The 15,025-nt window shown below is 39.6% G+C and overlaps 2 protein-coding genes across 2 annotated transcripts in view; one reads left to right on the forward strand and one right to left on the reverse strand.

The window, feature by feature from the left end:
* The window catches only part of LOC134650098 (T-related protein-like), a 32,318-nt gene extending 19,859 nt beyond the window's left edge, over positions 1-12,459 (forward strand). Inside the window, exons 3-9 of the mRNA XM_063504928.1 lie at positions 1,518-1,638; positions 2,232-2,375; positions 4,352-4,628; positions 8,449-8,565; positions 8,860-9,050; positions 11,821-11,915; positions 12,175-12,459. Of these exons, the coding sequence (XP_063360998.1) occupies positions 1,518-1,638; positions 2,232-2,375; positions 4,352-4,628; positions 8,449-8,565; positions 8,860-9,050; positions 11,821-11,915; positions 12,175-12,412 (1,183 nt within the window). The 3' untranslated portion in view covers positions 12,413-12,459. The remainder of the gene's footprint in view (positions 1-1,517; positions 1,639-2,231; positions 2,376-4,351; positions 4,629-8,448; positions 8,566-8,859; positions 9,051-11,820; positions 11,916-12,174) is intronic.
* Positions 5,770-7,549, reverse strand: LOC134650586 (uncharacterized). Its single transcript, XM_063505540.1, has 3 exons — positions 7,375-7,549; positions 7,093-7,283; positions 5,770-6,072 (listed from the first exon to the last, which is right to left on the reverse strand). The coding sequence occupies exons 1-3, from the start codon at positions 7,506-7,508 to the stop codon at positions 5,804-5,806; spliced, it is 594 nt and encodes a 197-aa protein (XP_063361610.1). The 5' UTR covers positions 7,509-7,549; the 3' UTR covers positions 5,770-5,803.
* Positions 12,460-15,025: the final 2,566 nt, after the last annotated feature.

Consider the following 15,025-nt stretch of genomic DNA (forward strand, 5'->3'; position numbering starts at 1 on the left):
AGATACAGCCTGGTGACAGACGGACGGACGGACAGCGAAGTCTTAGTAATAGGGTCCCGTTTTTTACTCTTTGGGTACGGAACCCTAAAAAAACCGGCCAAGTGCGAGTCGGACTCGCGCACGGAGGGTTCCGCACCATCAACAAAAAATAGAGCAAAACAAGCAAAAAAACGGTCACCCATCCAAGTACTGACCCCGCCCGACGTTGCTTAACTTCGGTCAAAAATCACGTTTGTTGTATGGGAGCCCCACTTAAATCTTTATTTTATTCTGTTTTTAGTATTTGTTGTTATAGCGGCAACAGAAATACATCATCTGTGAAAATTTCAACTGTCTAGCTATCACGGTTCGTGAGATACAGCCTGGTGACAGACGGACGGACGGACGTACGGACAGCGGAGTCTTAGTAGTACGTTTCTACCCTTTGGGTACGGAACCCTAAAAAGGACGACGGAGAAAGCGAGAGAAAGAAAGAGATTATTAATTTTAACTGTTCTTTTGTTATGTCTCGTTTTAGCTAATAACATGTTTGTTTATTTGAAAGCTTGAAACTTTGAAAGCCCTTGAATGGTCCCATTTATAGACAAGGAAAGGATTTAATATTCCATGATAAATATATAGAATCAAAAAATACAAATATTAACGTCGTTATAAATATGATGAGTAAAAAATAGGAATGTATGTACTTATATCAATTGCCACGCTGCCTTTAACTACATATTTTAGTAGGTACCTACCATGTTTATTGTGTTATGCCCAAACTATTGTGTTTTAACGTTTAGGTAAAACAAGTATGGTAGGTGTGATCATCATCATAACTAAAGATAGAAATCATGATGAGATCACATTTACGAAATATTAGTGTCATTGTTATCCATAATATATTTAGGTATTTCGACGAAATCGGACAAGAAAGACTTGATAGGTATTTAAAACATAATTAATATTTGTATATCAAATTTTAGACAATTTGTAATTTAATTCAGATAGCTTAATTGTATTATCGAATATTTTAACGTGAAACCAATCGAATATTTTAACCAATTCATCAAACATTGTAAAAACGATTCACCATTTATCGTTGAAATAACAGCATATTTGAAACACCAACACGAATAGAGAGGTGAATTGAAAACTTAGGCATTACTCTGTTGATAAGTAACTAGGTATTACATGTTAGAATTAAAACATCATGAACATGTTTGGTGGACCCGGCGGGATAAGAAGGCAAGGATGGCCTAGGGCGATGATAGAGGGCATAGTTTTCATCGGCCAGACACAGCATCTGACTCCATCTCCGGTCGTATCGGTTCTCCGCTCCACTGGGTCAAGATGGGTGACGACGAGAGTGTGCATTTGCGTCTGCGCGTACGCTTGCGCACCTTAATATTTCCTGCGCACTTGACTGTTTTTTAGTTGAAACAGTCGCCGTGTTCGAAATCGGTCGGGAGAGAGTAGTAGTAGTAGTAGTAGTAGAATTAAAACATCAAATTCAATTAAATACCTTTTTGTTCCAGCCGAATGTTCCCCGTGGTCAAAGTGAGCGCGAGCGGCTTGGACCCGACGGCCATGTACACGGTGCTGCTGGAGTTTGTGCAAGTCGATTCACACCGCTGGAAATACGTCAACGGGGAGTGGGTATGTATTTAATCCAATCGAACGGTTCCCGTGTTCAAAACAGCCTGGAGACGTGCTAGTCAATAACCAAGGAGTCATTAGGTGTGTTGCTTTCATGTGCCAGTGGAATGTTCTGTGGTCACACCCGACGGCCATGTACTGTTCCTACACAGTGCCCTTCTGGTTCGTACAGTATGCCGATTCGAACCGTTGGAAACACGTTGGGGTGTGGGTATTGTGCTTCATGTTCCCTACGGTCAAATTGACATAGTCCCGTAGGATTATGTGCCTAGACTGTGCTGACAAAATTTGACGTCGAGCGTGCCTCATGTACAAATTTATTTTATAGAACAAGCTAAAGTGTCATTCTATGGAACTTTCCTAACTATGTAAACAAAAGTCACTAGTAAATTGACATCCAAAGACAATTTTAATATGGGGGTTTGTTTACATAGTTAGCAAGTTCCATAGAATGACACTTTATGATTACTCAAGTATCTTGAGGAAAAACTTACCTTTCTGTTTTCCAAGTGTCGATGTCTTGCACTCTAGAGTCTCTCTCTCCAGTCGATGTTGGACGCCATTCTCTTTTAAGACATGAATTCTTTTATCAGGTTCCAGGGGGCAAAGCGGAGGTTCCGCCATCGAACGCCATCTACATCCACCCGGAGAGTCCCAACTTCGGAGCGCACTGGATGAAGGAGCCCATCTCTTTCGCCAAAGTCAAGCTCACTAACAAAACCAATGGCAATGGACAGGTGTGTATTATGTATTAAAACTAGCCAGCAAATGCGTTCCTAAATGTACTTTGTATTCGTCTTTTGTGGGAACAATTTCCATGCCTTATGTATGACGACGAATGGACGAACCGTATGTAAAACTGGCTGATTCAAAACGGCTTCTCAACTGCGTATGTATCAAACTGCTCCATATTAATAGATTCCCGTTACCATCGATATTCCTAAAAGGCATTATTGACAGAATACTAATCTGCGTTAATAGAAAGCAGGTGGTGGAGGTGTTACTGCTACAGTTGCTCGCTACTGACCAGTGTTCCCATCACATACGAGCGTATCTCTTCAGACAAACCAGAGTAAATATTATCTCCGACAAAGCAGTTATTACGGATCTCAAGATCACACTTGTTGGTTGGTTTGAAAAGATGTGTTCGAAAAGGATTGTCGGAAACAACAGTCCAGTTCTGTTCTCACGCGATATGGCGCGAATGAACATGAAAACAAACATGAGATACATCCAGATCCATATGTTGGCGTCTCGGTGTGAATTTTGTAGCTTTACCAACTGTTTAGCGGCGTACGCACTATCATTTGTAATAATTATTGTCTCGATGCTATATTTGCTAGTCCCATTCGTGTTAGATTAGACGACTTCTGCAAAAATTAATGGCGTATTAATTGCCCGATTATGATTTTATTGTTAAGAGTGTGCGAGATTTGAAACGTGTAAAGTAACAATTGTTTGTGAATGCTAGCGAATGGTTGTTAACGGTTTTCAATTTATAACTGACCTATAGTGCGGAAATTTAAGTTCAGAAATAACCGAACAGTTACGATATGATGTCAGACATCAACATCAGACATGACGTGGCAGTGAGCCTTCACTCGATTTCTTCTGTTTTCTTGCCGATTTATTTTGAAAAGGACACATTTTTTAAATAGGTATTTTATAATTGAGGAATACCTATTTATTTCTAACCGGCAAGATATGAAGACATATGTACAAATTTACTTAGGAAATTAGAAACTCATTTGAAATAGTTTATAACATTGCACACATAGGGACATGACATGGGCAATGAAAAAAGCAATGTCATACACACCGCACCGCTCTATCAAAGGCGAGGGTACAGTCACCTGCAATTATGTTTACCTATTACTACCTTACCTTACCTATGAGACGCTCACGATTAACAACGTACCTATTCGTAGATTCAGACATTTTTGATGCTTGGTTTTACAAGATATTCGCACAAATGACTGTAGATGATGGATATGCCTATTTTATTCTTGTTCGTCGTGTAGTGTAATAAACAATAGCTTGTTTCCCCTGGGCCTGAAGAGTCAAAAAAATGCTTCACTTACAGCCCAAGGCGACTTAACCTTTTGGACGCCAATGACCGATATATTCGCACCGTAGGTTCTACGCCAAAGACCGATTAATCGGTCACAGACCACAGAGAAACATCGACCTACGTGCATATACATAAAGTTCAACTTCAGTTTTGACACTTCAATGATGTGGCGTCGGAGTGACAGCTTTTGTGTTTGACACGGCGTGGAAAAAGTTAAGCAAACAACAAATGAAAATGTCCCCACATTATTCACATTATAAAACTATAACATTTCATTAAAAGTTAAAGTTCAACAACCATTGTCACACGAGAATAGGTAGACACAAACATGATATAATTTACTTATGTTAGTTATTAGTTACTACCTGAAACGTGGTCACCCGTTGACCAGCATGAACGCTGTAAAAGGTTCCAAACGTCGGGATAAATTATAAACTTATTACACGCGACGTAATCCGTTTCTATAGTTATATTTCATGAGTAACTATCGCGGTAACCCAAGACAATTTTAGTTACTACCTATCAATCCTTCTTCAGATTGATTGACATCAGTGTAAACAGCCGTAGTATTCAATCAGACTATAATTCTTATAGATTAATCAATATCGCTTGCCTACATTCATAAAACATTATTTTTTTCAGATCATGCTGAACTCTCTTCACAAATACGAACCAAGAGTCCATCTCGTGAAAGTGGGCACGGATCTCCGTCGCATCATGACCTACCCATTCCCTGAGACCCAGTTCATCGCGGTCACCGCGTACCAGAACGAGGAAGTGACGTCACTGAAGATCAAGTATAATCCTTTTGCCAAAGCGTTCCTGGACGCTAAGGAGAGGCCTGAAGGTTATTACCAGAGGGATTTTGTGGGAACGCACTATCCGCAACAAAGTTCGTCGCCGCACCAATATCCACAATGTAAGTTGTTGATTATTTATATTAATGTAAGCTGGGCCCATAACCTGTTTGAAGATGGTACCTAACTTTGAGACCCACCTCCGCCACTCTTCTGACCTCTGGTAAGTAAATTATGAAGTGGATACTTCTTTGTTAACAAACATTTAGATAGATAGAGGTTGTTAGCCTACGACATCTATAAAGACAACAAGGAGTAGGTATGAAGTATCTACTTAAAATGTCCGTCACAACACACGCGTTTCCTTTTTTTAAAATTTTGAATGTGATTTTTTTTTCTCCTAAATGGTAAGTAACACCTAGTCAGAAATGTTGAAAATATACTGTGTGCATATAACGGTAGATCGTGATTTCAAAATACTTCAGTACCTTAAGGTTACTTGCATGATCAAGACAGTGGTAGGTCTGTGGCTCACAACTAGGTACTCAACTACTCACTGTCACTTTGGGCTTTTATAACCCAGGTTGATGCAAAATAAATATACCTTGTCACAGTTTTAAAACAAAGGGTTAAAAATATTGAGACCATTATCAAATGACACTGATTTAAACTTTCACGATTTTTACACAATAATAAATTGTACAGCGGGACTTAATCGCGTATCTAAGTTTTAAGATTTACCTCCGACGTTTCGAGGACGGCGTTGTCCCCGTGGTCTCGGAGAAGACTCAAAGCACGTGGTGGTCTTCTCCGAGACCACGGGGACAACGCCATTATCAAATGATTTGGGAAATTTATACACAAGCAAATCAAAATTTTGTTAAGAATGTGATGAATATATTAATAATAAAAATTAGAGACACAGTAACAAAGAAACTTAGTTGAATAGAAATGTACTTATGTACTACAAGTTGCTAAATTTGATGTTGCAAAAAAATTACAGTGAAGTATAACTAACTAGTAAACCTTTACTGTGTTTAAACTTTTACACACGGAGCTTTAATAGTTTACTATTAAACTAGTGCAAAGTATTCAATTTAGAAGTAGGTACCGCATTATGGTAAGACTGAATAGTCTACTAGTCTAGTAGGTATTACACATGTTAATATAAAACATTGAGTGTCTTCCATTTTTAAACTGGAATGTTAAATTCACTTAAATTATGAAATTAAAACTGGATGTCTTCTCATCCCTTATAATAATTGTGCATTTAGCAATAAGCACTTACCAACAGCATTTACTGTGGAGGTGAATGTTTCACAATAAGAGACTTTGTGATGTTTCTTTTCTTACATTCTTCAAGAAAGTTCTTGAGCACATCAGGGTTTCTTGGTTGCTGTTCATCGGCATTCTTTTTTGCTTCGAATTTGAAAATGTCTTTAGCAAGCAGTGAATAATTAGTTCCCAGTAGAGGCTTATGCCAAAAACATTGGACTGGAGCTCTTTCAGGTATGGATGACTTATTTTTCAACCAACACAGGAACAAAAAAGCGTGTTTGCATCCTCCTAAAACCAAAAAAATTACAGTCTGAAATTTATGGAAATGGACATGGCACATGATGCGCTCACAACCGGACAAATGGACAAAAGATGTCACAGAATGGTATCCAAGAGGAAAGAAAAGACCCCAATGTAAACCGTACAAAAGATGGGAAGATGACCTTCCTGAAGACTGGATAAGACTCTCAAAAGACTGCGAGGAGTGGCTACGCCTGGAGGTGGCCTATGTCCAAGACAGCCTAACAAAGAAGAAGAACCAGAAAAAGAGTTAAAACATAAATAAATAAATGGATAACTTGCATAGTGTAAAAGAAAATGTAGCTAAATGTATGTGTCACAAATAAACTCTATTTCAATTCAATTCAATAACATTTATAGTTGTGGTGAATGGTATAAAATAGTGTTTGTAAAGTTTCTTTTCTTACATTATGATGTTGAGCGCTCCTTAGAATTTAAATATGTCCTTGGCAAGCAGTGAACAATTAGTTCCCAATAGGGGTTTATGCCAAAAACATTGCACCGGAGCGCTTTCAGGTATTGATGATCTCACTTCCAGCCAACATATGAACAACAAACTGTGTTTGCATCCTCCTAGAAGCATTTAACTATAAAAGTTTTGAATGATTCATGGTTAGTTTCACTAGACTTATATTGACGGGGATATGAACCATGATTACCATTATGATTATGATTATTGCTTTGTATTGTGCTTTTTGTACTGGGTCAAAATATTGGGAGCTCGAAAACAATACAAAAGGTAATCACGGTTCATATCCTGGTCAATATAAGTCAATTTAATATAACTGTTAGTCTGTCCATAGACGCAAAATTGAGTCGGCAGTAAAAATACATCTAAGTCCCTTGGAAGCATTAACACACGCGCGATGTACGACGCTCGGGCTTAAGATTTCATACACACCGAATGTATGAAGTCTTAAGCCCCTGGAACTTAGAAGTTTTGGACATTGTCTATGGCTGTCAAAGACCAGTTATGTGGCAGAACATCAAATGTTTTCAAATATTTACCTGCTAATTCAGGATGGCAATTACATGAACTGTTAATAATAGTATTTTCATTTACATTAACAGTCACAGTGTAATATTTAATTTCGCCCTCCTCTTCCGAGGCAACTTTGGCCTTAACAAGGCATTCAGTGCCATTGTTTTTAAGCTGTACGAATCCTACAGCATCTATAACATAATTTTCGTCTGATGCCCTGAAATTAAAAGAATATTATTTAATTTAATGAACTTGGCACCCAGAATATTAGTCAGTTGCAATTATTGGGTAATTGGTAAGTAACTTACGCCAATTGTTTCACATCTCTTATTTCATCAATACTGTGCTTGTTGCTGCTTATAACATATTCAAGGATCATCAAGGTGTTTACTTCTGGTAGGTTACTAGAATCTGCTTGCACGAACCTATTTGCCATGTTCATTTTTTTGGGAGAAAGTAGTAGAGCGTACTTTACTTTTACTAACTCACAAGGATTCTCGGAATAAAGAAGTTATGTCCAATACTTTGTAGTTATTTAGACCAAAGGGCGTCAGAGAAGTGTTAAGAGCAGAGGGTGGAAATTAAAACAATACTGAATTAAATACAAATAGGAGTTAAACAAATCCAAATAAGAATTCCAACCGGTTGCTTGGTTTGCTTTGACACTTTTGACAGTTATTTGACAGATGACAGTTGTCATAGACAACTTTTTCTTTTTATGATGGCCTTTATACATTATACGATTTAGCTCGCAATTTTGGCGTTGGCCACGCCCCAAAGGGCCCAAAGCTCCGCCTCCAATATGGACATTAATCAAACGTTTCGTTTCACGATCTTTTCAACCGGTAAATATGTTTTTATTAGTACCTATTTAACAAAAAATATATGTTCGCATATTATATTCTAAAATAATCCTTACATTTCTAAAATAAGATTTGCCAATGAGAATATTCATAAACTTTTAGCTAAACTACAATATACTTGGTCACCCAGATCTTGATAGTCGAAAAAGGCGGCAAATTTGAAAAATGTAGGCGCGAAGGGATATCGTCCCATAGAAAATTTGAATTTCACGCCGTTTTTACTGACAAGATTTGGTTGACCAGCATTAGTTTGGTTGACGATGACGATAAAATCGTGCTGTTACTGTGGACCACAATAATAAAAGTCCAATAGCGAAACCTATCTAGACCTCAACTCCTTGCAATGATCACCAACAATAAAATAGAATAAGGCTTTAACATATGTGTATGTTCTATGCGTCGTCATATTCAAGAACCATAATAAGGCCAGGAATGAATTAATGCAATAATCTAGAATTTTGAACTAGAAATAAACAGAAGTCATTGAACTGATCGTGATCGTATCTGTGTCTGTTACAGTTAGCGGATGGTTCGTGGCATCGCAGTCCTTGTATGGCGGCAGTAACGCCGCTTCCCGAAGGCCTGCGCCATATCCACCCCGGCCGCCCTCCCGGCCACGGACGCTATCACCGCCTTGTAAGTCATTATATTTCGTAAACAGACTACAGATAAGATAAAGATAAAAAGATAGGTTATTCAAGTACGCAAAATTACAATGCGCTTATGAACGTCAAATAAAGCTAACCGGCTCCAACCCTACACCTCTGCCCCGAGAAGATTTAAGACTCAATTAAAGACCTACGTTGAAGATTGGTATAATTGGTCGTTGGTTGATGATCATTGTTTATCTACCTCAATAGGCCTTCCTTCCAAAGTAGGTCGGATTTACTTCAAAACATGCATTTATTTTAGGTTAATATTTCATTTCAGCAACCTACAGCAGCTCAGAGCGCACTACATCAGCGAACACCGCCAGCTACACTTGGTCCGGCAGCGGCTACTGGCCGGCGCAGGGCTCTCCCCCTCCACCCCCTTCGTCACCGTACCGCACGCCCCCGTACCCTGCGCCGCTGGAGTACCAGCCCCCTGCCACACAACCACAACCGTTATATCCACTTCAAGTAAGTTCACTTACATTTACTTACATAAAGTAGCAATGTGATTATGAATTTGTTATATTATAATTACCAATTGTTAATCAATAAAGATGCAGCTAGTAGCCTGCATCCTAATTTCGATCGAATCGATCACTAATGCGCTTCTCGAGCGAACCGTTTGCGAAAGGATCAGTGACTGCTTGCGATTTATTGTGGATTTACGAGATCTGGATGTACCTTACCAATGATATGTAATTTACAAATCCTCTTTATTGCACAAACTTATGGTGCCCTTGCCTAGGGCACTATTTATATACCAAATAATACGCGGAGATAGAGATGATGAATATTTACATATAATGAGAGAATATTTACAGCGAATATATTACAATAGGATTAAATAAGATTTAGGCTTCCGTATCGCAGAAGGAAAATTTAGTTGTCGAAGTGACATGACCGACACGTTGACGTAGACTTATAGACGGGTTGTAGGCAGCCAGTATTGGTGCGCCACAGGACCCCCCTGGGAGAATCAGAGTCCTGCCTGAAAATGAGAAGGAAAGGTTACTTTCCGGCCAGACCGAGTGGTTCTCACCGGGACAACAGCTTGAGTAGGCTTAGCACTTGTGCCTGTAGGTGAAGCTGTATCGTTCAACATGTAGGCTGGTTTGACACGATCAATGGAGACTGTCACTGGTCCTCGTAATAAATCCAATGTGACGGTCTTGTCCGTTCTGTTTAGCACGCGATATGGGCCAGTGTATGGCGGTTCTAGTGATCCACGCAGTGCATCCTGTCTAAGGAAAACATGGCTGCATGAACTTAGGTCCTTATGAACAAATACTGATTTGTTTCCGTGCCTTGATGCGGGGACAGGTCTGAGGTGTGACATTTGGCGTTTCAACTGAGTGACGAAATCATCAGGCTGCAGGGTGTTTGAGGTATGAGAATGAAAGAACTCACCCGGGATGCGTAAAGGCTCACCATACACCATCTCTGCAGCTGAGCATTTGATGTCTTCCTTCCACGCACTTCTTATGCCGAGTAGAACGATCGGCAGCACCTCAGTCCATCTCGTGCTGTTGTGGGCCATGATGGCTGCCTTCAGGGAGCGGTGAAGACGCTCCACCATCGAGTTGGCTTGCGGATGATAAGCCGTCGTGTGACGCAGCTGTGCACCACAAAGCTCTGCCAAGACCTTAAACATACGTGAGGTAAATTGACGTCCTTGGTCAGTAGTTACGGTTTGAGGACAACCAAAACGCGATATCCAAATGTCGTAGAATGCATGGGCTACCGTTTCAGCCGTGATATCAGACAGTGGCTTTGCCTCGGGCCACCGTGTGTACCTGTCAATGGCTGTGAAAAGGTAACGGAATCCTGATGAAGGTGGCAATGGGCCGACCAGATCAATGTGTACATGACTAAACCTTTCTTCTGGTAATTTGAAATTTCCGAGAGGAGAGGAGGTATGACGTTGTACTTTAGCACGTTGACACGATTCGCATGCACGTACCCAGGTACCGCAATCTTTGCGTACAGATGGCCACACGAATCTCTGAGTTACAAGTTTGATTGTGGATCTCGTACCTGGATGACTCATGCCATGGATGGTGTTGAATATCTTCTGTCGATGCTGCTTGACGATAAACGGACGTGGCTTTGCTTGAGACGTGTCACAATATAAATAAACATTGGTACCTGGTACGGGTACTTTCTCAAGCTTCAATGACGAAGATTGCTTGGCAAGAAGTTCTTGTAATTCTGGGTCTTCCTGCTGAGCTTGCGCGATGGCTTCGAAGTCTGGTGGCACGGCAATGGCTTCGATACGGGAAAGCGTGTCAGCGGTGATGTTGTCTTTCCCGGAGATATGCCTGATGTCGCTTGTGAACTGCGAAATGAAATCAAGGTAATTGAATTGTCTCGGGGAACATTTCCTGTCTTTTTGCTGAAAGGCGAAGGTGATGGGTTTATGATCTGTATAAATGACAAAATGTCTGCCTTCGACCATGTAGCGGAAATGTTTGACACTTTCGTAAATAGCGAGCAACTCCCGATCGTACGCGCTGTATTGCGTCTGTTGCCGTGTCATCTTCTTTGAGAAGAAAGCAAGTGGTTGCCACTGTCCTTGTACAAATTGTTGTAAAACGCCGGCCAAGGCCGTGCTTGAAGCATCAGTAACAAGAGCAAGTTCTGCTTCCATAATGGGATGAGCCAGTAATGTAGAGTTTGCAAGACTAGACTTACAGTTCTGAAAAGCCTCTAACTGTTGATCTGTCCAAGTTAGTGGAGACGAACTTTTCAGTTTAGGTCCAGTTAGCATGTCGTGAAGAGGGGCTTGGTGTTCGGCAGCGTGAGGAACGAATCTTCTATAATCTTCTTCTTCGTCGGGGTCACCAATATGGTGCCCTTGCCTAGGGCACTATTTATATACCAAATAATACGCGGAGATAGAGATGATGAATATTTACATATAATGAGAGAATATTTACAGCGAATATATTACAATAGGATTAAATAAGATTTAGGCTTCCGTATCGCAGAAGGAAAATTTAGTTGTCGAAGTGACATGACCGACACGTTGACGTAGACTTATAGACGGGTTGTAGGCAGCCAGTATTGGTGCGCCACAAACTCAAAATAATTAATTTATAAGGAAACACACATAATACCTACATAAAGACAGAAATAAACAAAAGGAGATCTTAAGTCTAAAGAGCGATCTCTTCCGGACAACCTTTAGAAAATTTATATTTTCAATTAATAATGTTGTTGCCATATTGCTTGTTTCCAGTACGAGACGCCAGCGCAGCACTCGCCCTATTATCAGCATGCGTATGCACCGTACGCACACCACCCCATTGAAGATATTTCATATTGGCCTAACAGGTAAGCGAATTAAATATACATTTATCTGAAACTCAACTGACCATAATATGACCAAAATAATTGTAAGTCTGCCCTGTAATTAAATTATTCAAAATTATCAGTGTTCCGAAGCCTACCATGAATTGACGGCCTGAAGGCCCACTACAGCCAACACCGAAAAATTTAAAGTCGTTATCGTTATCTATGCATATGTATTGGGTCCTTTTGTAGATATTTATAATAGGTTAGAATTACGAATAAGCAAGCGATTTTGTTTCAGCTTAAACAGCTACGGCTACCAACCATCTGAATACGTCGGTGCCGGTGACGTAGCGTACAACTCCGAAAACATGCCCTTCGGTCCCACGGGACCTCCTCTAGAAGCGGCCCCAGTCACAGAAGGCCGTGGTACGCCTCCGGGCCCTGAACACGGAGACAGGGAATACAAGTATAACACAGAAGAACGCCACTCACCTTGCGAGGAACCAACGTTGTCGCCACGTCCTTCTACTCAGTGATCTAGTGATTTTGGGACGATTTAAGGTGTTACTTCATTGGACGCTTTTATAATCCTGGACGATATCGTCGACTTATAAAGTATAAAAGCGTCGAATAACTAATCAACCGTCTAACATAAGCTACCGTTGTATATTCAGAAGGAAACATGCTAAAGTATCAGCACCTATCGAGATGGGAACTCTTTAAGATTTATCTTTCCTTTTACACAATAGAAGATCTCAGCCATATAGGACTGTGGGACAATAACAGTCTCATCATGCATTAGTTGCCCATCACTCCCCTTTCAAACGTCAAACTTCTATGAAATTCTGACGTATAAATAACACTTGCACTGCGTGTGCTATCAAAATCGTTGCAGACTTACCTCGGTCTAACTCTAAAGACTTTATTTGAGGCATTGACAAGTTGACAACAATTGATTAGTTGGGGTAACACCTTTAGATTATAATAAGGAAGAGTATTTTATTGCACGTTCGTCCGTAAGTAGTTAATTTTGCGCGTGCTATGATGGAACTCTTAACTGCAAAAAATTGAGGGTTTTTTTAAATATACATAACACACATGATTCTCGCGGAAGAATTATACATTCTATCAAATTTAAATATGTATTGTAAATAGGTATCAATAAATTCTTAGATAGTTAAGAGCTTTCATCAAAGCAGGAATTAAGATATAAATAAAAAATCTATTTAATAATATTGTGACCCGTTTTTATATCTGTTTAAGATCCGTCCACTAATAATTTATGATAAGTAAAATGTATATTTTGTAAATTGTATTTTTAATTGAAATGCTCCTAATTAGCTATTTTGTATGCAACAATACTTCTAAAAAGCAAGACACTCCCTGCACACGAGTTACACTCAGCTAGTGCGCTGCATGGTTGGTACACAGCACATCTTCCCTATCTCTAATTTATACGGAGCTGTTGCATTTGATAAACGTGTTAGCTTGCCAGTATCTGATTCTACCCTCTTTAACTTAAATATGTTTTGACAATAAAAATCAGACTACACAGTGTATACACTGTAAACGAAGGCCAACCTGGCCAACATACGGTAGACTGTAGGGGGCTCGTTATATTGTGATTGTTGATAGTAAGTTTGACCTTCACTTGGCTAACGTTACGCACATAAAAGAAGGTCTGTGCTGTGTCTTATGTTGTACAAGGTTTAAGCTTCAAAATGCTGTTATCTCCATGTTATCTCATCACTAAAATAATTGCAATAAATTAAATTTTATGCCTGTGGAAAAAATATCCATCCTTTTATAATTTGAACCTATCACTGCAGTTGGCAAGTTTCACTATTTGCTTGATTGAACTGATTGTAAATAAGCAAACGCAATCAGATCACGTGGAATGTAATTGATACTCGTAAATGACAATAAATATGTTTCTGTTACAGATTTGCTGTTTTCATGATACCACATTCCGCATTCCCTGTCTCTCCTTATTTTTTTGACGTAGAAAGTATTATGGCAAATCAGTCACATTAACCGGGCGAAGCGCGGGCGGGCGAAGGAGAAAAAAGTGTCCTATGGTTTTTATTTCCATTACGTCACCAATCACCATTTTTCATAGACTTTGTATGGCGGTCGCGGAATGGAAAGATCGAAAAATGTATGGAAATTTTGGGACACATTTTTTCTCCTATTAGGATAGAAAGAGCTCGTAATTCTGAGTAGAAATAACATAAAAAATCCCAAATTTAAAAAAAAAGTGTAGGGGACAAAAAAAAAAACGCCCAACCATCCGCTCCGGGATACCGAACAAACGGCATACGCTTAATGACTGGGATGCAACTATTAATCTGTTAAAGCAAAAAATGCAAAAATATCATAGTAAACGTTCGATGCTCGATGTGGAGTTGTGGACGCAATTTGTTCCCCATTCTGCAGATTTCTTTTACAGATTCCCATTTCTACAGATTCTCAATACTATAGATTCCCAATACTACAAATTTTCATTTCTATAGTTTCCCAACTCTACTGATTCGTAATTCTACGGATTCCCAATTCTACAGAATCTCAAATTTACAGACTCTTTATCGTACTCCCTGGAATGCCCACTGTTCCTTTTCAACAAACATTTACTTCACAACTTAATTAGACGGAGCCCCGCTTCGCGGGCCTCCTATTTCTACCTACCTTCGCGTTTTTCCCCAAAGTGTAATGTTTTCACGGATGTCTCACTAAATCAATAGGTAAGTAGGTTAGGTTCGTTAGGTAGCTTCAGATGCCCGAAGCGCAAACCGCCCAGAAATAGGAGCCCCGCGAAGCGGGCCTCCGTCTAGTTAAGTTATGAAGGAAATGTTTTTAAAAGAAACAGTGGGCATTCCAGGCAGTACGATAAAGAGTCTGTAAAATTGGCATTCTGTTTTGGCACCGCAATTGAGATTCTGTAGAAATGGAAGTCTGTAGTAGTGGGAATCGGTAGACGTGGTGGTGTCATTGTAAATGTCATATTATTTTCATCTAAATTTTACATTAAAGATGACATTAGGTACTTACTTTGTCATTGACTCTTGAAGCTCTTAGATACGTGCACAAACTACTAAGAAGATACTACCGACGATCGGATAGACAGACTTATAAACCCCTTATTTCGCTTC

This window comes from Cydia amplana, chromosome 8, assembly GCF_948474715.1.
Source record: "Cydia amplana chromosome 8, ilCydAmpl1.1, whole genome shotgun sequence".
Classification (NCBI taxonomy): Eukaryota; Metazoa; Arthropoda; class Insecta; order Lepidoptera; family Tortricidae; genus Cydia; species Cydia amplana.